At 37.5% G+C, this 27,394-nt stretch overlaps 1 protein-coding gene and 3 non-coding genes across 4 annotated transcripts; all 4 read right to left on the bottom strand.

The window, feature by feature from the left end:
- Positions 1–101: 101 nt before the first annotated feature.
- LOC146145597 (macrophage mannose receptor 1-like) lies at positions 102–26,733 on the bottom strand. Its single transcript, XM_083389661.1, has 30 exons — positions 26,509–26,733; positions 25,941–26,114; positions 24,898–25,062; positions 24,270–24,383; positions 23,781–23,894; positions 23,318–23,485; positions 22,630–22,731; positions 22,097–22,288; positions 21,616–21,729; positions 20,554–20,763; positions 19,789–19,927; positions 18,678–18,883; positions 17,628–17,794; positions 16,819–17,054; positions 15,901–16,062; positions 15,301–15,402; positions 14,579–14,713; positions 14,366–14,451; positions 13,428–13,521; positions 12,916–13,059; positions 12,297–12,387; positions 11,199–11,348; positions 9,562–9,723; positions 6,114–6,304; positions 5,121–5,321; positions 4,578–4,797; positions 3,738–3,928; positions 2,009–2,126; positions 1,208–1,340; positions 102–547 (listed from the first exon to the last, which is right to left on the bottom strand). The coding sequence occupies exons 1-30, from the start codon at positions 26,702–26,704 to the stop codon at positions 270–272; spliced, it is 4,755 nt and encodes a 1,584-aa protein (XP_083245787.1). The 5' UTR covers positions 26,705–26,733; the 3' UTR covers positions 102–269.
- LOC146145600 (5S ribosomal RNA) lies at positions 6,948–7,066 on the bottom strand. Its single transcript, XR_014499268.1, has one exon. It is a non-coding gene; the product is annotated as a 5S ribosomal RNA (ribosomal RNA).
- On the bottom strand, positions 7,513–7,631 carry LOC146145599 (5S ribosomal RNA). The gene has a single exon (XR_014499267.1). It is a non-coding gene; the product is annotated as a 5S ribosomal RNA (ribosomal RNA).
- On the bottom strand, positions 8,594–8,712 carry LOC146145598 (5S ribosomal RNA). Its single transcript, XR_014499266.1, has one exon. It is a non-coding gene; the product is annotated as a 5S ribosomal RNA (ribosomal RNA).
- Positions 26,734–27,394: the final 661 nt, after the last annotated feature.

Genomic DNA, 27,394 nt, shown 5'->3' with positions numbered 1-27,394 from the left:
CACTAGTATTTTAATTAGGCCTTTATGCCCCCCCCCCTCCCCCCTAAAACGATTTCACGGACCCCCAAGGGGTCCATGGACCCCAGTTTAAGAACCCCTGCCGTAGACATTATTAAAAAGCAAAAGTTGCAGAACCTAGGCGACGCTAGTTTTATTATACGAAGCTCTCGTCAGAAAGGTAAAAACGGCCAAGAACCGCTGCTTTAGACTTCACATTCAGATCTAAAACCCAGCCGCACTGTCCTACAAAAGGTGGATGTTCACCAATATCAGATCGAGATGGTGTCCTCCGGGCCGTGGTCGTCATCCCCGGAGGAGGACACAAGTCCCTTTCGGTCGCCTTGATCCGCGGCTCCGGAGGATCTAAGTCCGGATGTTGCGGATGCGAGGAAGTCGCGGAAGGAGACGGAGGAAAGATGCAGGGAGTAGGTGCTCTTCGCGTTGCGGATCTTTTGCTGGTAAACGGCGAAGACGAGGACGATCAGGAGTAGGATCATGATTGTGAGTCCGACCGCGATCCCAACAGCGCTGCTGCCTCCAACTGATGCTGCGGAATAATGGAGGGAGGTTAGGGAGGAGGTGAAAGAGGATATGAAGACTTTTGACTAGTCCCGATTATTGCTTTTCGGGCATGTGAAATTGATGATAAAAACGTACACCCGATTTTGTTCTTCTTCCCGAAACAAGGCTGGATTTTGAAATGATATCAGTTTGGCGTAACTATATTATTCTAAATATTTATAAAAATCTGATATTTTTTCAGGTGCCTATGGATGCTGCGTATCGATAATTAATACGGTATGTGCTTTTGACTTATCTCTAACATGGCTTTGGCTTGAATAAAAGTTGACTTTTTAAGAAAAATCGCCCTGCAGTAAACCTTTTTTATCTTGAACTAAACTTACTTAACAAGTTTCAGGATTGCGAGTTATCGAACAATCGCCAAAAACAGTGCGGGTGGAATTTCTACCTTAATCACTAAATTCGAGCCTCGTCAAAAAAGCAACGGCCAAAAGGGTTTAACAAAATTTAGCGGGCATAGGAATGTTAGACAGAGTGCCGTTTTAAATAATGGCGTCATAACTCGCTTTGCCACGTGTAGAAACTGACTCTATATGACATGTTAAAATGACAACCCCTCTATATCAATTAGGTTAATATATGTTATGTAACGTAAGAATATGTTCTAATATACGCTACTGCAAACCTAGCTTCGTGCTCATTGGATTGACTGTGGTGTCGAAGTTTATCTTGGGCGTCATGCAAACCGTGATGCCGTGCTTGTTGCAAGTGTTGTCGTTCCACTTATTCTCCGGAAGCGTCAGCTCTGTACACAACTCCTAAGAAAGCGAAGAAAGGTTTGATTAGGGTTAGGATTATATAGATTTAAAGGGCGTATCTTTATGGAATCCAAAACCATTGGCAGCAGGTTTCTGCTTCTCGATCACTGTTCCGCTGACGAGTATATAAACAATAAAACTAAAAGTTGAATCTCATTCGAATTAAGGAACTGACGATGGCAGCATAGTCGAAATATATATTCCTTTTAAAAAAAATGTCGGATCCTGATTTTACTTTTGTTTTTAAACTTTGAGCTTTACGGATTTATAGGTTTGTTCGGAAGATTTGCAAATCGTTTACACAGTGAACATTGTATAATTTGTACAAAACACAGAATTATAGACGAAGGGTTTTTTAAGGTTTGGCTTTGGTAAATATTGTCATAATTTAATTCACTGTCTTAACTCAAGTGCCTGTTTTCAAGTGACGTGACTCGACTGGAGCCTTTTGAACATTTGAATTTATTTGGGACTTGACATGGGCAACTTATGCCTTAGACTGAGACTTAATGACCGCTAGGACTTTTTTAGTTTTACCATAATTCTGTAGAAGTTACGATGCCGTTTGGTCGCTGAAGGACTTAAAACACATGCGCAGACGTGTTGACTCATAGCTATTCCATAAAAAAAATGTATGCTAGAAACTCTTGCCGTTTTTAAAACTTTACCTTTCTGAAGCGGTTTCCTTTCGACGGTTGCCCGTCGCCCCAGTTCTGGTAATCTATCGGCGTGCCGTCCGTCCATTTGAACTCATCGTCGTCTACATTTCGATACAAACCGACCCAGCTGAAAATTAAGGCGTCCTGCTTTATCAATGGTTACTCAGGAAAGTAAGGTACCTTCGGAATGGCTATTATGGGAAAATCAGTTGGCCTAATTAGGATTGCCTTGTATGCCAGGCTAAACAAATATAGCTTGTGGCGAGGTTTGAACTACGGCCACATCGCAACCGTCGCTCTTCAAACTGAGCTACACAGGCTTAGTGGAAGCTGGTCGAGAGGTTAAATGTGATAGCATGCCCAAAGGCACCCTCTAAAGTCTAAATCATTATCAGTAAGGCTTAATGGTTGGTTGGTCAGCACTACTTCAGCAGTCCTAGATTTTACAATATATACCCATGTGTGGATTCCATGGCTCAGTTGGTTACTTACCAATCAATATATTTGTGTATTATTCATAAAAAATTGAGAATTCCAGAAAGATTCGTTATTTTTGGTGTTAACCGTTCAAAAAACAAAAACAGTTATAAACTCTTAGTAAGAATACGAACACACGGTTTACAGTTAATCTATCAACATATAAACCTAATTACAGTGTGCTAAGTTTTTTGCACATTTTTAATAGACTGCAGCCCCGAACTGAACGTTGACACCTCATCAATACCCCGCTGTCCTGTCCAACACCTCAAAGTGCTAAATAATGAAAAGTGCTAAACCCCAACTTTCGAAACTCAGACTGATAACAATTGCGTCCCATCTCTTATAAGTGATGCTTGAAGTGCTTCTCAGTCACATTAACTGAAGATGATACAAGCTCGTATAGACGCGTCTTAATCAAGAAGCTGTCGATCTACTTGACTATTTTGGCTTTGCAATTTATTATCAACCTTTTAATAGATCATTTTTTTACATTTATATTAGACCGACTTAAAAGTGGTGCTATATTTGCTTTCGTTAACGCGGTAACCTCAACTAAGTGTCATTGATCATTGGTGTGAAATTTTTGCCCTGGAAAAAAAGAAAAACACCCAGGAAAATGATTTCTGAAAGTTCGTGTCAAACGTTCAATTTTATTAGGCGCTTTTTTTTAACAACCTTTCCGGTGCCCTGATTCGTTTAACGATTTCGTGCGCAAAAACAACTTGTCATCGAACATCTAATTTTTAGCTGCGTTACACAAGGACAAACCCTTAAACATTTTGATTTTTCCCAAACATTTTGATTATTTATAAATGTATGTGAGGTGTGGTCAACAACCACTAATTTCTTGCATTTGGTACTTTTATTTTTTCCTTTTTTGCCACGCATTACACGTACGAGTCATTCATTTAGTCCTAGAAAAAACCCGGGTAAGAATTGTTTCTTCTAACCTAATGGGTTGAAAATTCGTTTTCCACCCCTAATACAACCATTTTTAGAGGTTCTTTTCTATTAATTCCAACCAGTCGCAGCTTTCCCACCATTGACATTCCACCGCTCAGATGTCCTATTCTAATATAGTTGGGAATAAAAACCCTATTATAACTGACTAAAAGTGCCACTAGTGGTTTTCAGGCGACCTGTGTAGAACATCGAAACATAAAGAACTTTACCAGAAAAGCAAGCTTGATTCAAAATCCTATTTCGAAAGACTAAAAATGCCACCAGCGGTTTTCTCTATTAGAGTTGGCAAACTTACACATTCATCCTGATATATCCCCGTTTAGTGGCGCCCGAGTTTCGCATGACAAAGTCTTCTTCGTCCTTGGAATGAATGCTCGCCAGGTGCGAGTCCATGTTGCGGCATACGAAGTCGGACTGGTACCACGAGGCCATCTGCGTTGTCGGTATGAAGTAGTAGCAGTTGCCCTTGTACGGACGCCACTTGTTCTGCAAACGTGAGAGATATTTTGAGCCCTTAAGGAAAAAATTTGTCAATTGGTACCGTGAGGCATATTTTTCTGATCAAAGTGTATTTACTTCATTATACGTGTCCCTTTATCTCGTGTTGTGATAACTTAGGTCAATACTTTATCGACATAAAGTCAATATTTTATTTGGACAAAACTATTTTGGACAAATGACTTGACTGAAGTTTATACGTGAGATGACTTGAGTTAAAATAATGTGTTTTTATTCAACAATTTTTGTATAAAATTAAGTTATTTATCTTAAGTTTTAGGCACTAAACAATTTGCTCGCTAAGTGGTGCGTTTTTGCTATCTTAGGTTAAGCTATTGCTCATAATCGGATGATTTAAGAAACTTTAATAGTTGAGCGTTTCATTTATATATTAATAACTTGACTTAAAATTAACTTGCTCTGAAAATGATTTGGACTTGGCACAGGACTTGTTGTATTTGTGCAAAGGATTTAACTAGGACTTTCAGTCATTTCAAATAACCGTGTTACCAAAATGACTTTATTAAGGTCACTGGCCAACCTTGATGATCGCTCAAACTTATAGTAATTAATACGCTTTATAACGTCGGACGTAAGTCTGTGTAAGCACTAAAGATGTACAGCGCGATTCACTTACAGAGGGGCATCTCCCCGGGTAATTTTCCACCTCCTTAGGTGGTTTTCTTTTGGTCCTCTGGCAAAGCGCGGGCAGTGTTCTATTGCACTCCTGGTCGTACCAGAAGCCACCCAGTCGCATCTGCAGCCGCGAAGTGCTTCCATCCATCGCTACGCAACCGGAGTTGGTTCCGTTGTTGTCGTTTGGCTGACCGCGGCCCCAGTTCGAGTAGTGAGTCGGCCTGCCAGAGAAAAAACAATAAATTCCAAACTAAACGTCGGTTTAAAAGCATTGATTCCCACCCTGTGAGCCGCGGCAGTGATTCCCACCTGTGTGACGAATCTTTGTACTGAGCTAACTTAATTTTGCTGTATTAAGCCCCACGTATGAATCCCCAAACCATTGCATTTAAACCGGAGCAGTTTACGGTGTGGTTAGATTTAAAAAGAACAAAAATCAAAAATCGTTTCTAAAAAAATATCACACCTCTAGATATCGTATATATGCCAATGCAACTCCCACTAATAGCTCCGGAACTCCGTAAAAAGAGAAACAAAAACTCACCATCCGGACAACCAAGTGTACAGTGTTCCACCAGCAGCCGCTTTATCACCGGTCATACCGATCCAGGCGGTGATTCCACCTGGTAAGGCCGTCTCCGGGTTCTCCGTGGGGTCGGCCAACATGCTGAAGGCCCATGCTTGCGACACGTCATCGGGTATTGTGGCAAGAGCGGCCTTTTGCGACGTGCACCACGTTTTAGCTCTAAAGAAAAATATGTTTTTTAGATATTCGTTCGAATTGAGGAACTGACGATACCAGTGTAGGCGAAATGCATATTCCTAAAACAATGTCTGATCCCTATTTTTACTCGTGTTTTAACTTTGAGTTCTATTAGTAGATAAAAGAGTGAATGTCAATAGACCAGTGGCTGGCTAGCGGTACATCAAAAAATCCAAAACAGAGCTCGACACACTTTCCATAAAACATAACTATTATATTTTGTTTTTTTCCCTGTGGCAAATGACTTATAAAGATCGCTAACTGTTAAAAGGCTATTAATGATTAATAATAATCTTTGCAAGTGGCCGTATTTGTCTAATTCTAAATAAGGTAATCAGGTGGAACTATATAAAGACAAATTTCGCACAACTGTGTTTCATCAGGTCAAAGTAGAAATGACATCGATTTCCATACAATTTGACGTTATATAGTGCCACCTGATTACCCTATTTAGAAATAAACATCAATGTGACAATCCATATCGGAAGACCCAAATAGAACCACCACGGGTAAAAAAACGATTAAAAACAACTTCATTCAAAAAGAGAACAGAATACTGTAGTTACGTAAAAAGCATCCTCCGGTCCGCTTAAAAACTAAGTTCTTAAGCGGAAATGATGATGCACTATACTAGTATTATGCTCTTTTTGGATAAAGTTGTTTTAGATCGTCTTTATACACTTGTGGTTCTGTTTGCATCATTAACCGGTATCTAACAGTTTGTCAACCAAACTGTAACTGCATTTAGTAGATGCAAACCAAGCATCCACTCACGCGTCAAAGGTCATGGCGTTCTTGGACAGAGTCCAGCACTCTTTGTTCCAGTAATGCCAGCCGGCGGGACACTTGATAGATGGAACGACGGGCGGTAGTCTGACGTACTTGTCGCACATCTTACACGACTTCATACAAGCCTTCTGCTGTCGGCGTCTCAGCGTTTTGCAGTCGATGTCTTTGGTGATATCCTGCACATGGGAAAAATCGTATTTCAAAACATAGTGAAAGTATTTAAGGTAAATACTTCTCATGGCACTAAAATACAAAGTTTAAAGCCCGAGTAAAACCTGGATCACACAGTTTTTAAAGGAATATTCATTTCGAATATACTGGCATCGTCAGTATTTCTTACAATACTGAGAAAAAGTACAATACAGCTTCACTAACGGATTAAATACAGAGAATTCGTGTAGGTTTAAGCATTGGAAATCTCCGCTAAGATGTTAATTAACGCTTAAAACTTAAACAAAAGTGAAATCGGCCAAAAGCCTACAACACCCGGTATTCCCAGGCGGTCACCCAACCAAGTACTAACCGGGCCCGACGCTGTTTTATAAACTTTGAGGTTCTGTTTGGATCATTAACCGGTATCGAACGGTTTGTTGACCAAACCAGCTGGAAACCAGAATTAGACATTTTTTTAAGTAATATATATTTCGCATATACTGACATCGTCAGTATTTTTTACAATACTGAGAAAAAGTACAATACAATTTCGCTAACGGATTAAATACCGAGTATTAGTGAGGTTTAAGCATTCAGAATCTCCGCTAAGATGTTAATTAACGCTTAAAAGTTATAAATTGTTAAACAAAAGTGAAATTGACCAAAAGCCTACAACACCCGGTATTCCCAGGCGGTCACCCATCCAAGTACTAACCGGGCCCGACGTTGCTTAACTTCCCAGATCGGACGAGATGGGGTGGATTCAACGTGGTATGGTCGTAGGCGAAGTAGCGTGTTAAAGCAACGCTTAAATGCGTTATGTCGTCACAAAGCTAGACGTCCATAGTCTTCGCCATAAAGTTAAGCTTAATCACGTTATTTCGCCTACGACCATACCACGTTGAATCTTGAGGGGCACAAATTTTGTAAGCTTTTGACTGTTAACCAAACAGTGGATAACATAAAACACTTTCTGTAGCAGAAGTGCCCCACGACACTCTTATGCGCTCAGCCAAAGTCCTAACTATTAAGCGGCATTTTGTTGATAAAATAATAATATTTTTACTATTTTTATTGTTTATATTGAGTTCTAAGCCTGTTTTAACCCTTCTAGTTGTTGATCTTTTATCCATATCGTAAGATCCAAATAGAACCACAAAGGGTATAAAAATGTTAAAAAACAACCTTATTAAATTATAAGTTGTTAAACAAATGCGTAAAATTGACCAAAAGCCTACAACACCCGGTATTCCCAGGCGGTCACCCATCCAAGTACTAACCGGGCCCGACGTTGCTTAACTTCCCAGATCGGACGAGATGGGGTGGATTCAACGTGGTATGGTCGTAGGCGAAGTAGCGTGTTAAAACGACGGATTTATGCGTTATGTCGTCACAAAGCTAGACGTCCATAGTCTTCGCCATAAATTTAAGCTTAATCACGTTATTTCGCCTACGACCATACCACGTTGAATCTTGAGGGGCGCAAATTTTGTAAGCTTTTGACTGTTAACCAAACACTGAATAACATAAAACACTTTCTGTAGCAGAAGTGCCCCCTGTTAACCAAACACTGAATAACATACAACACTTTCTGTAGCAGAAGTGCCCCACGACACTCTTAAGCTTCCCAGTTTGCGCTCAATCAAAATCCTAACTGTTAAGCGACATTTTGTTGACAAAATAATAATATTTTTACTATTTTTATTGTTTATATTGAGTTCTAATCCTGTTGCAATACTTCTAGTTGTTGATCTTTCATCCATATCGTAAGATCCAAATAGAACCACAAAGGGTATAAAAATGTTAAAAAACAACTTTATTTAAAAAGAGCAGAATCCTATAGTTACGCAAAATGCATCATCAGGTCCACTTAAAAACTATTTGAATAAGCTGTAAGGCTAATAGTATTTGATTGAATAAGCTATAAGGCTTATAGCTCATTCAAATAGTTCTTAAGCGCGCCTGATAATGCATTTTGCGCAACTGTATGATTCTGCTCTTTTTGAATAAAGATGTTATAGAGCTGTTTTATAAACTTTGAGGTTCTGTTTGGATCATTAACCGGTATCGAACGGTTTGTTGACCAAACCAACTGGAAACCAGAATTAGACATTTTTTTAAGGAATATATATTTCGCATATACTGACATTGTCAGTATTTCTTACAATAGTGAGAAAAAGTAAAATACAACTCCAGTAACGGATTAAATACCGAGAACTGGTGCAGGTTTAAGCATTGGAAAATCTCCGCTAAAATGTTAATTAACGCTTAAAAGTTATAAGTTGTTAAACAAAAGCGAAAAATCGACCAAAAGCCTACAACACCCGGTATTCCCAGGCGGTCACCCATCCAAGTACTAACCGGGCCCGACGTTGCTTAACTTCCCAGATCGGACGAGATGGGGTGGATTCAACGTGGTATGGTCGTAGGCGAAGGAACGTGTTAAAGCAACGCTTTTATGCGTTATGTCGTCACAAAGCTAGACGCCCATAGTCTTCGCTATAAAGGTGAAGCTTAATCACGTTATTTCGCCTATGACAGGGGTCGGCAACCTTAACTTAAGAATTGTGTTATTAAAATGTTAGAACAACTGTGAATTAGGAGGGCCTCGGATATTTTTTTGCACTGAAAAAGTGTTTAATTACATTTAAGGGGACAGTTTGGCGCAATTAAGAAAGCAGTAAAGTGTTGGCGCAAAGCGCGAAAAAAAGTGTTTGTTTGCTTTAAAATTCGAGTCCACACGTCGCTATCCATACTACTAGTGAAAAGTGTAATAAAACTCTATTGAGAAAACCCGATAACCTTATAGTTGTTCTATTTGAGTGTTTGTTAACGTGTTTGTTAAAGTCCGGGCGCGATTTTTTTTGGTATATAGGCATTTCTTTTAAATTTCCTAAAAGTTTTTATACCATTGCCGAAAATATGTCCAATATTTTTAAATACTTTTTCCATTTGTCCGCGACCCACTTAGCAGCCTTCCACGACGCAACTGAAAAGAAGCGCTGATCTAGTTCAACTGACAACATCAAAACGTAAGCAAAGCGGACGTATAAAGATCATTCGAAAATTTTTCGCACTTACGTAGTTAAAATAGTCAAAGTATTTGAAATGGGCGTGTCTATAGTTTGTCAAAATGGTGGCGGGGCAAAATACATTGGCGGGCCGTAGGTTTCCGACCCCTGGCCCACGACCATACTACGTTGAATTTACCCCATCTCGTCCGACCCAGTAGTCGAAACATTGTTATAGGTCAAACACAAAAAGTACAGCAAACACTCACCGAGCACATTGTCTGCCAAGTTGGCTTCGGGTGGTCCATGCAGAGATTGTCGATCGACACCGACTTATGCATCTCGCAAATGTAGGACTTGTTCTCGGCGCAAACGTAGTCGGCCCACTTGCCAACGCTGAACTTCTCGGTTACAACGGCGACGCAGTCTTGCTGTACAAGTAAGATAGTTGCATGTTACATCCACCAGAGGTGGATAAGTCCAGACAAGTATTTGTAAAATAAGTGAAGGCCAAGCCAAGTCCTTTTTAACAAACAGCCCAGTTCAAGTTATTGGTTACCTAAGTCGAATTCGTACTGACCAACGATAAAGGCACACACACCATAATACAAATGACCTTCAAGTAGATTAGAACTTACAACCTTGTCAGTATATCCTATTTAAGGCTGCCTGCACTATTTATTATAAGGTATTATTGTGCTTCTATTGTATAAAATTTGGTTCATTAGCCCTGCATTTTCAAGTTGGTAGAGCGACAGTATTTTCATGGCCGAGACCGTGAGTTCAAATCTTACCAAAGGAAAGTTGTTTTAACTTGCTATACTTGTATGGTAATCCTTAATTGGTCGAACAATTTTGGCTAATCTTACACAAAAATGGTCCATTGTTAATGGTTCTAATTGCTGTTGACAGTATTTAAACGTTTAATTTTGTTTGTATCGATCCGTACCGCTTCAGGTTTTTGGAACATAAATATTTTCTAACAAACACGCAGGCTTAGGGGAGACACACGTATTCAGCATAAGTGCGCTATAAAATTATTTTACCGGTTGATTTAAAAAATAAATTTGAGGCATGGGTCAATTTGTATGCAAGTTCGTTTAAGTTTGCTTTCTTTGAAAAGGTCAAGAACCGCCTAGATTTGCCTTAAATGTTGGCGACCAACACCTGTAAAGCTTTAGTAGTTTCCTTATGCCGGGTTTTTGTCAAAATTCCAACTGTTCCGCGATTACAAAGGTGCAATCGCAATGTTTATTTATTCAAAGCAACTATATGGGCAGGAAACTTTTGGCTGTACCTGCAAGCGGTATTTCCACAAGCCATGAATCAAATTAACAACAATATTTAATACCGCACTGTTTAAAGTTGTTACCAATTTGTTAGAAATTTGGCGCAAAGTGATCAGAAACATTAAAAAAAAAACGCAAACTGTATACTTGCGAATAAAGTCAAAAATTAACTTCAATAAGTCGTTCCAACCAACGGTTATAGTCATAGTACACCGGTAGCAATCGGTGTCTCAACGAAAGCAGTTTACAATCTATAATTATTGTATTTCTGAGCACTTACATCTATTATTCCTGTTGGTTAACCTAAACCTAAAAAGGTGACGTTGAGACTCGATAATAGCTATAGCAAAACCTAAGACAAAACTATTGTTAATTTCACGGTAACGGATATGTATTGTTACTAAGCACCTAATGGTTTTTCCTTCTAGACAAATTTAGCTTCAGATGAGGTTCGAACACACGTTCTTAACCTAATACCGCAGTACACACACAACTATAGGGTCCATGAGACCCGAATTCACGAACTCAAACATACAAGGACCTCCGAAAAATTACTTCACTGCGAACAGTCAAACATCTAGTATTTTCTCAGCACTTACATCGGTTCCTCCTGAAACGTATCTGCTCCTGTACGGACCGCTGGGCTCACCCCGCTGCCAGTTGCTGAACGAATACTCGGTGCCATCTCGCCACATGAAGCGGCTCTCCTGAACGAGGTCGTTCAGGCCGATCCACAGAGGACCGAGCGTTGCATTCACCAGTTTGCTCTGTCGATGTTGAAATATATATTTTTTATGACGCTTTAATTTTTTTAACGCACTGTACTTGAGTTAATACTTATCTTTCCCTTTATGGACAATATCTACCGTTCGGTTGTGCAGTTTTTTGCCAATGTTGTTTTACGTTTTTAGCTGTTGAATGTTTTACTTTTCATATTAAAAATGTTTTAAAGCCATGCTCATATAGTGATCTTGTTGTACATTTTAAGCGTCGGTTTTGAAATATTTATTTTAGTTTTATAACGCTTTTATTTTTTTATTTTTTTAACGCACATGACTTCAGTCTGAGTTTCGTCGTTAAGAATTATCTTTCCCTTTGGGACGCTTGACTAAATTTACCGTTAGGTTTTACATTTTTTGGTCAATGTTGTTTCAAGTGTTGAATGTTTTACTTTAAAATTAAAAATGTTTTTAATGCTGAGCTCAATTGTTTACCATGATTCTTTCTTAATGCGGTTTAACATCTCTAGGTGTTGAATTTATCCCTATGCTCTAGTGATGTTGTGTCAATTTTCTGCTATTTTAGAACTGGAGTTTGGGTCCGCTTTAAAGCGTTTTTACTTTGTTCGGTTTGGCATTTTACTGATTTTACCTGTTCGGTTTGGCATTTTATTTTATTTTTTGTAGCTTTTTCTAATTGACAGCTTAGTGGAAAGTAGTTCCATAAAAATTAAAAGCAAATTACTTTAATGCCGCTACAGACTATTTTGGCTTGACGATCAAGAAAAAAAAATAGTTTGAATTTCAATTTAATTAATTTAGCTATTTAAACATTTGACAACGTAATTTGGGTATCGGTATAGAATTAAAGCATGAAGGGTCGCAAGTGTCTACTAAATAGCCTGTACTTTTAACAAAAATAAACTGATGTTTTACGGCGTAAACAACTAAACAGCCAATGGAAAATGACCGCAGGCAAATAAAACATTTACGTACCGTTAAAAAAGCTTGGAACTGTGCGTTCGGGATGGAAAGCAGATTGCCTCCATCGGCCATACAATCGTCCCTCGCGTCCGTCCAGTTTAACCTGAACAATTATGTTGGTGGTAAAACAAAATTCAGTAAAAAATCTACCAATATTTAGTTGTGTTACTCGCAGTACGAATAAAAGGTTGAAAGGGCTTTGTGAAAAATAAAAATACTTTATTTACTTTAATTACAATGACACTTTTTGGAGTTCGGCTTTGGTGACCTTTAGGAAAATTGAAAGACCGCAAAAATATATTTTGTAGAACCAAACTATTTCTCTATAAGCGAATTCTCTGCTGTTTACAAAAAGTATATAGGCTATAGGTAAAGGGACAATTTAAGAAAGTTGAAAGAACGTTTCGGTTCCTGAAAAGATTTAAAAAAAATATACGGGTAATATTATTTCAAGTTTTTTCTGAATGTCGATCGCTGATACGCTGAGGCGTTAATAAACGAGGAAAAAGTTAAAAAAAAACCTTTGTAAATTAAAGGATCAGGCTTTGATTACTCGGGTTTCAAACGTCAAGAATTACTACTGATTTTTCTTATAAATGACACAATTTACCAAAATTCTACAACTATGTACCTATTTTGTTCGGTGTTTCCTTTTATCTTAATGCAATATCCGCGGTACTCCATCCAGTCAGCTGGGCAGAAACCCTTAGGATTGTAGACAGGTGCCACTGTGGTTGCTGACGTATCAGTCTGGTTCGAACGCTTGCAAATGAAGCTGAAAATATCAGGTGTATATATGAAACATAAGGTAGCGGCTATTAAGATATTAAGTAACTTAGAGCATAAGAACAAGGCATGTTGAACTGAAAACCTTTACTGTATAACCGCGGGCGGATTTTGCTGTAGGTTTTAAAACTGCATTCTTCTACAAAAAATGACGCAATTTTAGAATTCGCCAGAGGAGCTACACAGCAAAGCACAGGTTTTTTGTACGATAGGGATATCAAAGCTTATATGGAAGAAGGCAACATTTCGAACGGTTTGAATATCTCGTTAGTCATTATTTCAATGCATTTTAACAGATTAACTTCCGCACTATAAAATTCGAGATTTAAGTCTGTTAATTGAGGAAGACAGCCTTACCTGAGCACTGTGCCACAGTTGTCGTCGTTCCAGTAGCCGTTCTGTCTGTAGATGTTCACGCAAGTTTCCTGTTTGTTGGCGTAGTTCGGTTCGTCTACGAACGTATAATGAAAGTATGCAGGGTCGCCACATAATTTTATCAAAACGATTCAAAGACATTCAAAGACTTTTCTTGAAAAATTGGTAGGATTTTATAAACCTAATAATAAATCGCTTAACGTTTTTTTCAATATAATTCGGAAACCAAAACAGTACAAATTTCTTGGTTAACACAATTAAAATAATATTTTAATTGTTTTTGTAAGGTCACTTTCTGAACACAACTTAAGCTGGAAATTACGACAGTGTTTCTCAACCTTTCTTCGCGGCGACCCAAACACTAAGCATAAGTATATTAGCTAAGCTTTGGCGACCCGAATCTTTTCACTAAATGATTTGTAAGCGACCAAAACAAAATACATTAACAAGTTCGAATTCAATAGGACATGTTTTCGCATTGCTTTTTTCGGGAAGTTTTTCTCATAACCAAGTTAAATGAAGTTAGCCATATGAACTACTGCAGCCGAGACCCGACCAAGTGAACGGCGGCCCAATGTTAGGTCGCGACCAAAGGATTTAGAAACACGGCTTTACGACCAGGAACCCGTATAATGTGTTTTTGTCAGTCTTAAAATACTAGAAACCTCGGGTTTGAGTTGGACTCCAATTTGGGGCCGATATTTTTCTTTTCTATTATATGACGTACATATATTTTAGATTATACAACTAATACATGCTATATAATACCAACCATAAATTGAACTCACTTGTAACAATTAAAAACTAAAACTTAAAAAAATATTAAGAAATCGAGCGAAGTAACTTATATTTGCCACGTTTGATAGGTTTTTTCATTAAATAGGCGTTTTATAAAAAACATACTTGATTCATAAATTTACCTTTAGCCCACATCTGAAAGCCAAGTGGAGTTCCATCCAGCCATCTAAACGCCCCATCACCGTTGTTCATATCCAAACCAACCCACCTGAATAAAACAAAATCAGCTCTTAGACTTGTAGAGAAAAACACGTATCTTTCGCCGTTTATAAACATTCGCATTTCGTTTACACAATTACGTTTTAATTTGGGGAGGCACTAGACGCAGAACTTGCCATTTCATGAGCGACTGCTTTTGTACGGAGAGGTGGAGAAAGTTCTGTTCGTCGATTCCACTTATAGATGTGAGCTCGGAGTAGTTCGTCTGGCAGTATTGGCGCGCTTGATAATAGGACTTCCGAATTCGGTTGCTGGAATATCGTCAAAGAAAAAAGGGATTTGCATATAAACTTGCCCGAGCATTATAAACAGGTGCAAAACTTTACGAAAACAAGACAAATTGCGGTTCAGCATATCTCTAGATTCATTTGCGAAATTTCGGTAAACATAAAGTATTCATCTAGCCTAGCTAGAGTAGACGTTTGATAAACGTCAAAACCCATTCAAAAGTAAGTAGCATATTAAACGCTTCAAATATTTTTTTATTTTTTCTTTCATTTTGAACACAACTATGTTCAAACATGCTACCTTCTTCTGTATGGGCTTTGATATTCATTCTAGGTGTGCACCCTCCAGCCATTGTGCTCCTAAAGTTCAATGATTGAACCTTTATTTAAACCAATCCCAAGATATTTGAATAGTTAATAAAAATCGGGACAGGTAGCAAGAAAATTTGATAGCAAGCTTACCAAAATTAGCAACTAATAAAAAAGATTCCAAAATTGTTAGTCTGCGCAAAACGTAGAAAAGTCGGGTTCAAATTTTAGTTTTTTGTAAAATATGTATTTGGGAAAAATAAAGGCAATACTAAACAAAGGTAAATGGGATAGGTCATTACCTGAAAAAATAACAAGATCCGTTGAAGTAGAGCCAATTCTCACTGCAGGTTGGCGGGGCAGGTGATGTAACGTTGGTCATGTCAATCAATGGAACTCCGGGGCTGTATCAAGGAAAAAATGTCTTAATATGCTGTATACTCAAGTGTCTATTGGATGCAACATAGGATATACAACTCACAAAGGGTATACCAAGGGTATGTAGATTACAGGGTTGCCACATAATTAAAAAAATGAAAGACATTTAAAACTTTTCTTGTAGGTTTTTAAAGACCTAAAATTAGATCGCCCGACATTTTTTGAATATAATTCGAAAACAAAACAGTATAAATGCCATAGTCAAGTCATTAAAAAGATATTTTTTATTGATTTTAAACGTAACCTTTCTAAATACATATCTAAGCTGAACATAAAATAAATTTACTTTTAGAAAACATAGGGTTTTCAAAGGATTTTAATACATCAATTCAACTTTTGAAGAATAAAAGACTTTCTGGCAACCGTGAAATTTGGTCAGTATTAGTGCAAATGCAATAGTAGTATTAGTGCAATGCAAATAGCAATGTAATAGTATATCCAAGGAAGCGCCGTTTGACACTTACTCCATTTGGCAGATCCAGTTTCTCAGGTTGTTGCAGTTGGAGTCAACCCAGCCTTTCGTGCGCGGATGGAAGTCGACACAGTCTTCATTTCCTGCCGCATTGTTCGGTTCATTTTCCGCCCAAACAACAAAGTCAACCACGCTTCCGTCCGACCACTGCCATCTGAAAATTAGGGTGTTTATATTAATGCTGCAAATTTCGAGATATTTGGCAAACATGGGCGTGTTCATGATCTACGCCCCGCACTTGAGAGGGCATTGATGTTTTTCACGGTGTTTTGAGGTTTCTCACAGAAGTAAGAGCAATAGGTTTGACAACAAATTTGATACATTTTAGTTAAAATATATAAAGTATACAGGATCAATGGATTTTGACACGATTATGTACTGTCAAATAAGCATTCAATTAACTGCTGTGAATTTCGCAATGATTAGGAAGACCAAGCACGGGTGTTTTTTTTTAAATGATGGGTTGAAAACAAGTAAACTGGAGAACAGTTTTTAAAGGCGAAGGTAGTAGTGATCTACTTTACAAAAAATTGATACATTTAAGTAACAACTATACAGCCTGAATGGAACTTATTGCCGTACCATTGAAAGGGTTGATAAAACACTTTAGGAAGTAAGTAATCAAAAAAATGTAAAAGAAAGAATCTTTCTTTCGTTTTAAATAATCGTAAGACTGTTTATAAAAAAAAACAGGTATAAAACATAAAACAGTTTCTTAAATGTTTACAGAAATATATATTTTCGGAATCAAATTCGAATTAAGAAACTGAAGTCTATTTACAAGGCGAAATATATGTTTCTGTAAATTTTAAGAAATTATTTTATGATTTATACCTGTTTTTCATAAACAGTCTTAAGATCAGTGATATGTTGTTATCTAATTAGGTCTGCTCTATCGCACGAAAGTCACCTTGACTCCGAGTTCCTGTCATTGAGTCCAACCCAGACCGGGGCGGGCAACCAACCGGGCAGAACCTTAACCGTGAACAAACTCAGGTCGTTGTCGCTATGGATACTGATGAGGTCACCGTTGCCAGGGTTACCGTTGCCGGTCAGGCTCCTGCAGTAATCTCGCGCTTCGGTCCAGGTTTTTCGCTTGCGTCGGTCGATATTGCTGAAGGCCTTGTAGCACTTGTTGTTCACTTGCTGCGAATATAAAGGTTCGCGTTTGCTTTTTTTTCAAATTTATCAATTTGAATTAACAGGGTTGGTATTGAACTAAATATGCACTCGCCAGTCGGGTAAGTGCCTAGCAATCAGCAACTCGCCCGGACGAAATTACACTCATAAAAATGCGGGCACGCCGTGCGAATTTTCGTCTTTTGTTTTCGTCAGCGATTTGTGCAATAATTGGCCTTTAATCTTTTAAAGTTTGTCCTAAATTGTCGTAGATCAACAAATCGAGTTTAGTAGGTCTGACGATAACAACAACTATAGTTTTGGCTCAAGGCACTATAGCCAGTCGGTTTTTAAGTTCATTAAAAAGGAAAATATTTTGGTCATTCTGAAGGTCATAACCGCAAATACAATAATGCATAAATAACCCAACAATGGCCCAAATATTTGCATTCAATTCAACATTAAGAAAATTTAGAAGAAGGGTAATCAAAAATCCCAACCTGTTCGTGTCAGGGGTAACGCGAATCCTAAATTTTTAAGTAAAACACGCGGGGTCAACAAAAAACATATATTTAATCACTAGTAAGTCGAAATCACTACCTTCCATTGTTCAGGGCAACTTCCAGCAGTTGTGACCGTTGGTTGAATAGGGGCGGCCGTGACACCTTCCCTGGGAAGAGTACAAATCACTCGCCTCTTGTCGGCACAATTGGCCACCTTCCATAACCCGGCTTTGCTGCCGGCCGCCATAGACACGCACATGCCAACTATAGAAGCAAAAAAACGGGGGTGAAAAATAAATGAACATTGAATGGTACCTTCGTATTTTAAAAATACAATAAGTGTTAAATGTTAATTGTTAAGGTTGGCCGACCCAACCAGTAATCCTTTTCAAAGGCACCGCTGTATTGAACGTTTAACTTGGAAGTTAGTTTGTACTTGACAATGGTCGTTATTTTCGCTAAAAGTGGTCGTTGAATATGCTGCATTGCTGCATCTTGTTGATTTGACATTCGAGCGTCACATTTTTTTTTTCAATGCTACCCAAATTTGAGTTTCGTGTTCTTTTTGACAGATTCGAGTCGCCCCACGCTATCTATTTTTTTATCTGTCGGAACCCATGCTCAGGGACCACTGTTTCAAAATTACAAATAAATCAATATTTAGCGTTGGTGCTCGACGTTGTATAAAGTAACCTATAATTTGGTACAAAAGCAGGCGGTATTTTTGTTCAAATCACTGTATATTCCAATTAAAATACTAAAGCCATTAAATTTGATAAAATCGACATTTCACTGTTTACAAACGTTTCGGCAATACCTCCTGCCATAATTATTGTAAAAAATACAAGTGAAGATAAATACAATAACACATACCAAAAGAGAAAGGGACAAAAATAACTGGATATGGGTTATAGTTTTTATCTTCACTTGTATTTTTACACTAATGATGGCATGAGGTATTGCCGAAACGTTGATAACAGCGAAATGTCGATTTTACCGAATATAATCGCCCTAGTATTTTTTTATTGAAATTACTAAACAAACCAGTGTATTGTATTTCAAAATATATTCATTTCAGACTTCAAAAAATGCTGTCAACACCCCCCTGGCTCAAAACAAGAAAGGTAAACATAACGTTTTAACTTACGCGTTCCCGGGTCGACGTTCTTGGTATTGGGCTGCCGTCTGTCCCAGTTTGTGTATCTGATCTTGAGCGAGGAGAGGGGACTGGTGATGTTGGTGTCGAAGAAGTGCCAGTTGTTCGTACGCGACTTGATGGCGAGAATATTCAGGTGGAAAGACACTACGTCCGCGTACCTTGCGGCGCGACTCGATAAAAACGCCTGCTGGAACCTAAGGAATAAAGACAAATATGTGACAAATCAAGAATAAAAAACACATTTTAAAGACTTAATAAGAATAAAAAAAGCCGATACAAAAGTAGATAACATTTTGAACGCTTCGAATAACTCTTTATTCATTTTTAACATAGTCTATGTTTGGCTTTGATATTCTTATTACGTCTTACTACAATTTCCAATCAATATGCTCGAAAACATTTAAAGAAAAAATGATTTTCTAATCTCTTTAATCGTGTAGACAGGGTGCCTTCTGAAAAGTTACTACAGAAATCAGTTGGCCGAATCAGGAAAATATTACAAGCAAGCTGGAAAACAGCAAGCTTGCTGCGGTGAGGTTCGAACTCACGACCTCGGCCATACCGTGGCCGTTGCTCTAACAAATGAATAACACAGGCTCAGAGAGGAGTGAGTCGAGAATCGACCATAGCACCGTGGCCTCCTGCAACCTGTTCGTATATACAACGTAATGTTAAGGGTTCAACCGTCTGGATCAAGCAACGTAGCCATGCACATGGATATATACTGTGATCAGCCCTTCTCAAGCCGTACTGACTCTTTATTGCGTTTTCGGATGGTAAACAACAATTAACTCAATACAACATCGCCCCTGACTGTATCTGTGTGGAGGACGAGACCATGGACCACCCCCTCTAGCAGTGGTATCCGACCATTTTAAGTAGCCGACCCAAATTATATGAAAATAAATAGGAATTTTCATATGCAGCACCAGTTTGTTTTCCGATAAGTACTGCTTGAAATAAATAACACGCACAATTTTGCACAATTTCTTGATTTTTAAGACGTTGGCATTTATTTATCCTTTTTAACAAAAATAGTGGTCTTGTTTTATAAAATGATATATCTTCTTCTTTCTAGTTTCTAAAGAATTCAAATTACCTGTCTTTAGGTGCAATCATTTTACTCATTGATCCGTAGTTTGATATGCAGTAGGCATAAGCAACAGTCCAATTTGTGGTGAGATCCTCAAACTTATAACACGAAGTTCCAAAACCGTACCAACCGGTCGGACAACCCACTGAAAAAAGATTAATACAATTGTTCCTGTTGGTGTTTTATTTTACAGTTTCTAATATGTGTGCTAAAGGTTTACTTTCGTCTTGTCTTAACTTCCCTATATTTAGCCAAAATATCGGAGATAGTGTATAGATTGGAGAGACAATAAAATTATGTCTTACTTTTTAATTGGGAATGCGATTTAATTTAAAAGTTTTGCAGAAAAATCTCTTAACCCAGGGTTGCTCAGCCTTCTCCTAGTCGCGGGTAAAACTAACCTTAGAAACGTCTCTGTGGGCTGTAATAAATGCTAACTGTCAACAACGCATTCAGATAAAATGAGTTAAAGTTAAATTGTTGCCTGGTTTAAATGGCCGAAAAATAATAGAAATGGCCCCTTACCATTTCGCTGAGGTAACGGACCGGAAGATAATCATTGGCGGGCCGGATTTGGCCCGCGCGCCTTGTTGCCCACCCATGTCTTAACTAATTTACATTGGGACTTCATGTAGCATAATAATAATATGCTATTTCGGTATTTATCTACCAAATTAGGTTTTTTCTGATATTCTAAAAATGTATTAAAAATCGGCGTCATACTTGTCTACTGCAAGTAAATGTTTGCTCGATAATAACGAAGGAAAATACCTGTTTGAGTCGGCGGACTAGGTAGGGGTGGTCCACTAGAGTTTCCGCCTGAGCTTGGTCCCCTATTTGTGCAAATCCCTATTAAAGTATCGGGGTTGGGAGAAATAGTTTCGCTGGCTGGCTTCGAGCAAATGTACTGCCTCTTTATTGCACAATCAGTAACGTTCCAAAGACCGGTGGCCATGTTCATCGCAACACAATCATCGTCAGCTGAAAATATGGAAAAACGTAAGACACATTTTTGCAGATAAAATATTTTGAGTCCTTTAACCATATATATGTTAGTTACTATTTGTCAAGCACCAATTCAGCAATTAGGTTTACATAAATTATTTGTTTAACTGATGATGAAATAAGTGCGTATCGAAACGTCTATACGCGCCCTATTTAGTTTTGAGATTGATATTTAAGCTACAAATATATTTATCCTAGTTAATCAAATCAAACCGGTGGCCATGTTCATCGCCACACAATCGTCGACCGCTGAAAAAATGCACAAACATGATGAGATATGTTTACCAAAAAAATATATGGAGTTGTTTTGGCATATCTATGTAAGTAACTATTTGTCAAACACCAATTTAGCAATTAGGTTAATTAAACAGTGGAGCAAGTATACATTAGGTCTAATAAGAAGCCTAATCGAAACGAACGTTTTTTGTTCTTTTGACAAATTGTTTGAAATTGCACAACATCAACATTAAATAAAAAGTACTTGGGTAAATTATACCATATACCAGTTCTGTGAACACGTCATTTATAAAAAGAAATTAAGTCCAAGTCAAGTCTAATTGAATAAATCACAAGTCGAGTCCCAGCCAAGTCATAATTAGAGCGGTCAATTCGTTGTCAGAAAAAATACATGTTAAGCTATCAAAATGGGCAAATTCGTCCATTTATGAGCAATGCGTAATTAAAAAAGTACCAAAAACGCAATTCCAGCAAAAAGACTTAGTCAAAGTCGTTTAAAAACAGTGACTTAAGTGCACTTAAGTCAAGAAATGGAGTTAATTTAATGCCAGATACTTTTTTAACTTGCTAAACAGAAAAAAACAAGCCTACGTTTCACGTCATCTGGCTGTTGTTTTCCCCAGTTTGTGAAGGTTGGTTTGACGCCATCGTCCCACACAAACTGCATCTCATGTTTGATGTCATTCATGCCAATCCAAATTGAACCTAAAAATATAGAAAAAGAACCATTAGACAAAGTGGTAAGTTTTTCAGAATATATAGCAACATATGTTGACAAACTTATGCAGCAAATGTATAGCTTTAAGCATTTAACATAAAATATTAATCTTAAACTGGGTATTTCCCATACAAACTTTCCTGACTAAAACATTATAATATTTACTAAAAAATAATCAGACAAGTCAGCACCCTTAGAATTTCCAGTTAATGGTACTAAATTGTCCACTATTTAAAATACACATGTTACAACACGCAAATACTCGTTACAACACGCAAATAAATATCTCCAGAATCATGCAAGGCATCTTCACTCAGAAAGCAAATATACCCATCCAACAAACCTCTTACTTACTTGCTGTAGCTTTAACTTGCTTCATCCAAACTAAGACCTGATCAAGTTCCAGTTTTGAGGCAATGCGAATCACATTTGCCCCGAGTTTCTTGCACACAAGCTGAGCCTGTTGCCACGTTGAAGGAATTGTACAACCAAGCTGAAAGCACCGTTTACCAATGGGATACCAGCCAGTTGGACAGAATTTTTTCACTGGAGTAAAATAATACAATTTTGTATAAATGTTTGTGAACTGTACTCTGTAAATATGGAATAATACTATGGAAAATAAATAATTCAGCTTAAAATTGGGTTGATATTCTAATTTCTCTGAAGTGTACAAGTACAACAAGTTAGGTTGTTTAATGTTTCTTCTAAAATGACAAAAATGTGTGTAATTCTGTTGAGCTGTTTGAAATATACACATGTCTTTAAATCCAATATATTTTGGGGTAAAACAATCTTAAATTTTACCTAAAATAGTTATTGCTTCAAAACAAAACAATACATTGTAATTCTTATCAAATAAATAATTTGAATTTTAAATAACTCACCAGTGCAAAGAGGGACATCACAGTATTCCCATGTTCCATTTTTGGCGTAACACCAGGGCATCAAAGAGTGGTCTGGGTTTCTGCAGCTTGTACCAGTAAGGCCTTTTAATCACAGATTTACTTTTTTAACTTTGTGTACAATAAACATTATCCTTTGTGTTGCAACAAAATTTTAATTTTAATATATTTTAGCCAACTATGTAGCAACCAGTCAAAACGAATCGTGCATGGGGGGGGGGGGGGGGGAGTCAAATCCTTTCATGACTGGTATCTTGTAGGATCATATGATAAAAATATAAGTGGTTCTTGAGTTTTTATGGACACCACCTGGTAGACATAAAAACTTATGTTTTAATTAAATGATTATTGCAATATGGAGTTAAATAACAACCAACTTAAATCTTGCTTTTGTAGCAACAATAAGATATCACATTATTGGTCAAACATATATAAAAAGGCAAAAAATACCTGAGCTAGTATCAATAACATGCATGCAATTTGAAAAGCCCATTACATACCACTTGGTGTATGTTGTACATACTGAAAATCTTTGATTTAGGTAAAGTATTTTCTAATTTAAAATTTCGCTTTAGTAGATACTCAGTATTTCAACATTTATCTGATGCTATTTCATTGTGCTGTCCTAATCAAGCATTTTTCGTGCACTTTATTCCGAAAGTTGAGTTACCGTAGTTTACTGAACGCGTCGACCAATCGTCGCACATCTTTCCTTTTGCAGTGACATTGACTGAGCCCATATATGCCGTTCCATCTCCAATATAGCATTCTTGGTTGACTGCCAATGTGGTGTTGGGGGCAGGTGCGGTTGTAGCAAAGTTAGCTGCCTTGGTCTCATCTTAATGCACAGTATTATTAATACAAGTTGAATTATTATCAATAAATATGAAGCTACGTATATTTATAAATTTGTTGTCGTATTAAAAAAACCTTAGGTAAACATTTCCTAAATAGGTTTAAATATTTGTTGTTTACTGCTATTCATGTAATAAAACAATAATATTTGATTTGTTTATACTTTCTTGATTTCTATTTTTCATTTTTTTTTAAAACAAAAGTTTTAAAGCAGGAATTATTCCATTAACGCATAATTAAACACATAGTTGTTCTGTAACCTTAACATGGTGGCCTACCTAATTTTTTGCATATAAAACTGAGATGTCTTGAACAAGGTGTGTCTCCCCATAAACCATTTCTTGTGATAATTGCACCACAATCCTCATTGCCACCATAGCTGTTAGGTTGTCCTTTAGAAAGGGCAAAAAAGTTAGGGTTCTGCCAATAAAGATAGCTTTAACATATTTTTGGCTTAAAAATTAATAACCTATACACTCAAACCCAACTGATCTAAAACAAAATACCTGTGATTTTGGTTTATAACTATTACAAAATAATTACTTAGCTTACATCTGGATATCAGGTAGATACAGACATGCAAATATGCTACAAGTGGGACTTGCACACTTCTTTGCTAAAAATACACTTAGCGAACAACTAAAAGTTTCAAAAATATAACCGTATTCAGTAAAAATACATCCATAAATTTCTTTAGCGCCATAATTTTATAAACTTTAAATCACGTGATTCGTCTGGTAAGGTTTTAAATCCAATGAGCTGTTTACCTTCTCGCCAGTTTAAATACGTTAGGGGCTTTCCGTCGCTCCAAGCCCAATTCCCTTCCACAGTGATATCGCTCATTCCAAGCCACATTACCGTGGTAACGATGCTGATACGACCTGCAAGATATAGACAAGTGATATAACTTTTATATATGTGCCGCCAAACATTTTGTAACCTTAGCAAATGAGCTACTCTTACTACAAATAGCTTGTTATTGTTAGACTTACATGCACACTATGCTTAAATACTATGACATTTACTAGTTGTCTTGCGAAGTATTTTGTTTATTAAGGGCTATTGACAAGTTATGAAACGACTGTTTTGCAGAAAGTTTGTAGCAAATTTTTAGTGTTGCGCAAGGTAGAGGTTTAAGCTAAAAAATTTGAAATAAAACAAATTATAGTGAACAAACAAGCAATACGAACCAATCGACAGGAAATAATGTGATCAAAACATGAAACTCCAAGTATTTTAATCGTCGAATTTTTTTACGGCAAATGTCAAGTAGTTGATATTAATAAACATTTTGAGCTGCAGTGTTTATAAATTAAGCAAAAAACTATAAAATTTGAGTCAGTTATTAAAGAACCGGTCTAATAGTTCAGGCAAATTTTAGTGAATCCTAATTACCGGCAATCCAACCCTGTTCCATTGGACTTTCAATGCTCAGAAGATCTGCGTTTTGTTGGCGGCATGCATCTCTGGCTTGGACCCACGTCAGGGCGGATTGTAAGTTAAACTGGTAGCAATATTTTCCAAACTGTCCCTCGAACCAAAATTCTCCACAACCGTCAACTGCAAAAACGGCGTTGGTAATAAATACAGGACGCAGCGGTTCAATACAATCAACTGTTGGGCTACTAAAGATTAAACATCTTATCGAAAACAAGGGTAATACATTTCCTTCTTTATATTCGTGTTGAGGACGTTTAAAATAATGGGCGAAAAAATGTTCCTTTTGAATTATAGCCTATTTTAGAGTGGTTCTCAATTTTTCTAGATTTGTGGCCCCTTTGCCATGGGCTCTTACCACTTTGTGCCCCCCTGTTCATATTTCAGAATAAATACATGGCGGAACGAAACAAGGGAAGTCCCTAAAGTTATAATAAAAAAACACAAATTTGAATTAAACTGCCTAATAACCAAATCTATATGTTCGTGCAACCCACTCCGAGATTGCTTTGTGATAGGGGAGTTGAGGGCCTAGGTTGAGAACTCAATTTGCGTTTATGTATGCTCAACCCAGGGGGGGTCTAGGGGGGAGGGAAGTATCCATGACCCACCAATTGGGTAAAAATGTTTAAGCCGAAAGGGTTCGTGCGGTGTCTCATCAAAACATCGAAAAAAAATTGGCAACTTAAGCGAAACAAAAGACAATTATTTCGCTTTGTGTGAATCGCTAACACCTTCGTGTGTTAGCTTTTGGTTTGAAAGTATCTTTATGACGTCATGTAAAGTTGTGACGTTAAGTTCCGACGTAAGTTTGTCACGCCACCTGTGTTTTGTTTCGTTTCCCACCTCCCAAACGAAATTCCTGGATCCGCACCTGGCCCAGCTAGTGTAAAATACTATAGTTTTTAATGTTACAGTAAACTAACAAGCAAAGGTTGCATTTAGAGCTTTTATACCGATTTTTGTTTAGGTCTAGCAATCAACTAAAAATTCAAACTTACCCGGTTTCGGGCAAATTCCCCAAATATAATCTTTCGCGTAGTTCGAGGTTGTCGCACACCATTGCAAATTGTCGGAGCGACCAGCAGTTGTACAAGTGCTGTAGCTTACACCCATAAATGTAAAGGGAAATAAACACGGGTCGCCACCGGCATTGCCACCAATCGTATAAATAACTGCAAAACAATTTGCAATCTAATGTTATACTGTCTCTCAAATCACGACAGAAAGATGACTTTGCTTGTTTGTTTCGGTAGGCAACTGCAGCCGTGCCGTAAATAACCTAATTTGTTAAAATTGTTGAAACATTATAAAGATAAGTGAAATTATTTTAATCCGAACAAATCTGTTACAGTTGTAATCGGGGGCGGACACAAGACTTGTTTCAAACAGACGTACTCTTAACAAAAAAATTGTGTTGTGTTATTTAATCTTGTTTAACTTTCGATGTTACTTAAACTACAGAAAAAATGCCATCTCGAATGTTTGGATTTTTCAAAACAAGCTAAAATATGTCCAAAAAATGAATTAGGATTTAAGCAGAACCATCTTTAACGTCGTGGTACGTACTTGTCGTATTGTCCATGGCCGTGGACTGTGGTGATGACGTTGTCATCTTCGACGTCATCATAGGCATCGTCGTCATCATAGATGACGTATTCGTCATAGAAGTGACGTTGGAGGTTGCGTTAAGCGATAACGCCAGGTTGGCGGAAAGAAACAAAACAAGTATCCTCAGAAACGCGAAAAAATCGCGGCACGACATTCTTGAGTAATTTAAACAATGCAGCTTGGACTTTGTTACGCCATAAAACAAATTCTGCGTGAAAAACAAATGACAATTAAATACACGTTCCGTTGTAACTAATGGAATATAAGCCCAAGTTTTTGTGGGGATTTAAACGATGCCACTCGCCCTTTGTTACGCATAAAGGCATAAAACAACCGGCATGTCAAACAAAAAAATTATTGCTAATCCAAGTTGTTTTATCAGCGAAAATGTAAAAAAAACGTTGTTTTTTAGTGTATTTTTTTATTTTGCAAATCTCAAAAATTGCTTTAAAGGTTTTTTTTTATCAACTTATGCATAATATATGTTTGATATATTACCACCAAATAAATGTTTACTTAAACAGCTTACATGGATGCTTGGTGTAAAAAGGCAAAATGTAAAACAGTACACTTCATAAAAAATTCCTGCCCATGTTTGCAGGCAAACTACCCAAGGAACAGTTTTATAGTAAACAGGTCGTCATGTGTGGTGCGCGGGACTACCGGGAGACTGTACAGTAGTACCCCACTCTGTTGCACGGATCAAGCACAAGTAGTTTGTTATTTGGGAAGCGTTCGGACAAAATAGTTTCCTGCATTGATTCCAACCCAACTTGGTGCCACGCAGAAACACATTCTACAAAAAATAAAAGAAACTCAACGCTTTGACGCGGTAAACCCACTT

Source organism: Ascidiella aspersa, chromosome 5, assembly GCF_963924565.1.
Source record: "Ascidiella aspersa chromosome 5, kaAscAspe10.2, whole genome shotgun sequence".
Classification (NCBI taxonomy): Eukaryota; Metazoa; Chordata; class Ascidiacea; order Phlebobranchia; family Ascidiidae; genus Ascidiella; species Ascidiella aspersa.
Note: the sequence above shows the minus strand (reverse complement) of the source record. Positions and strands in the feature narration are given on the sequence as shown.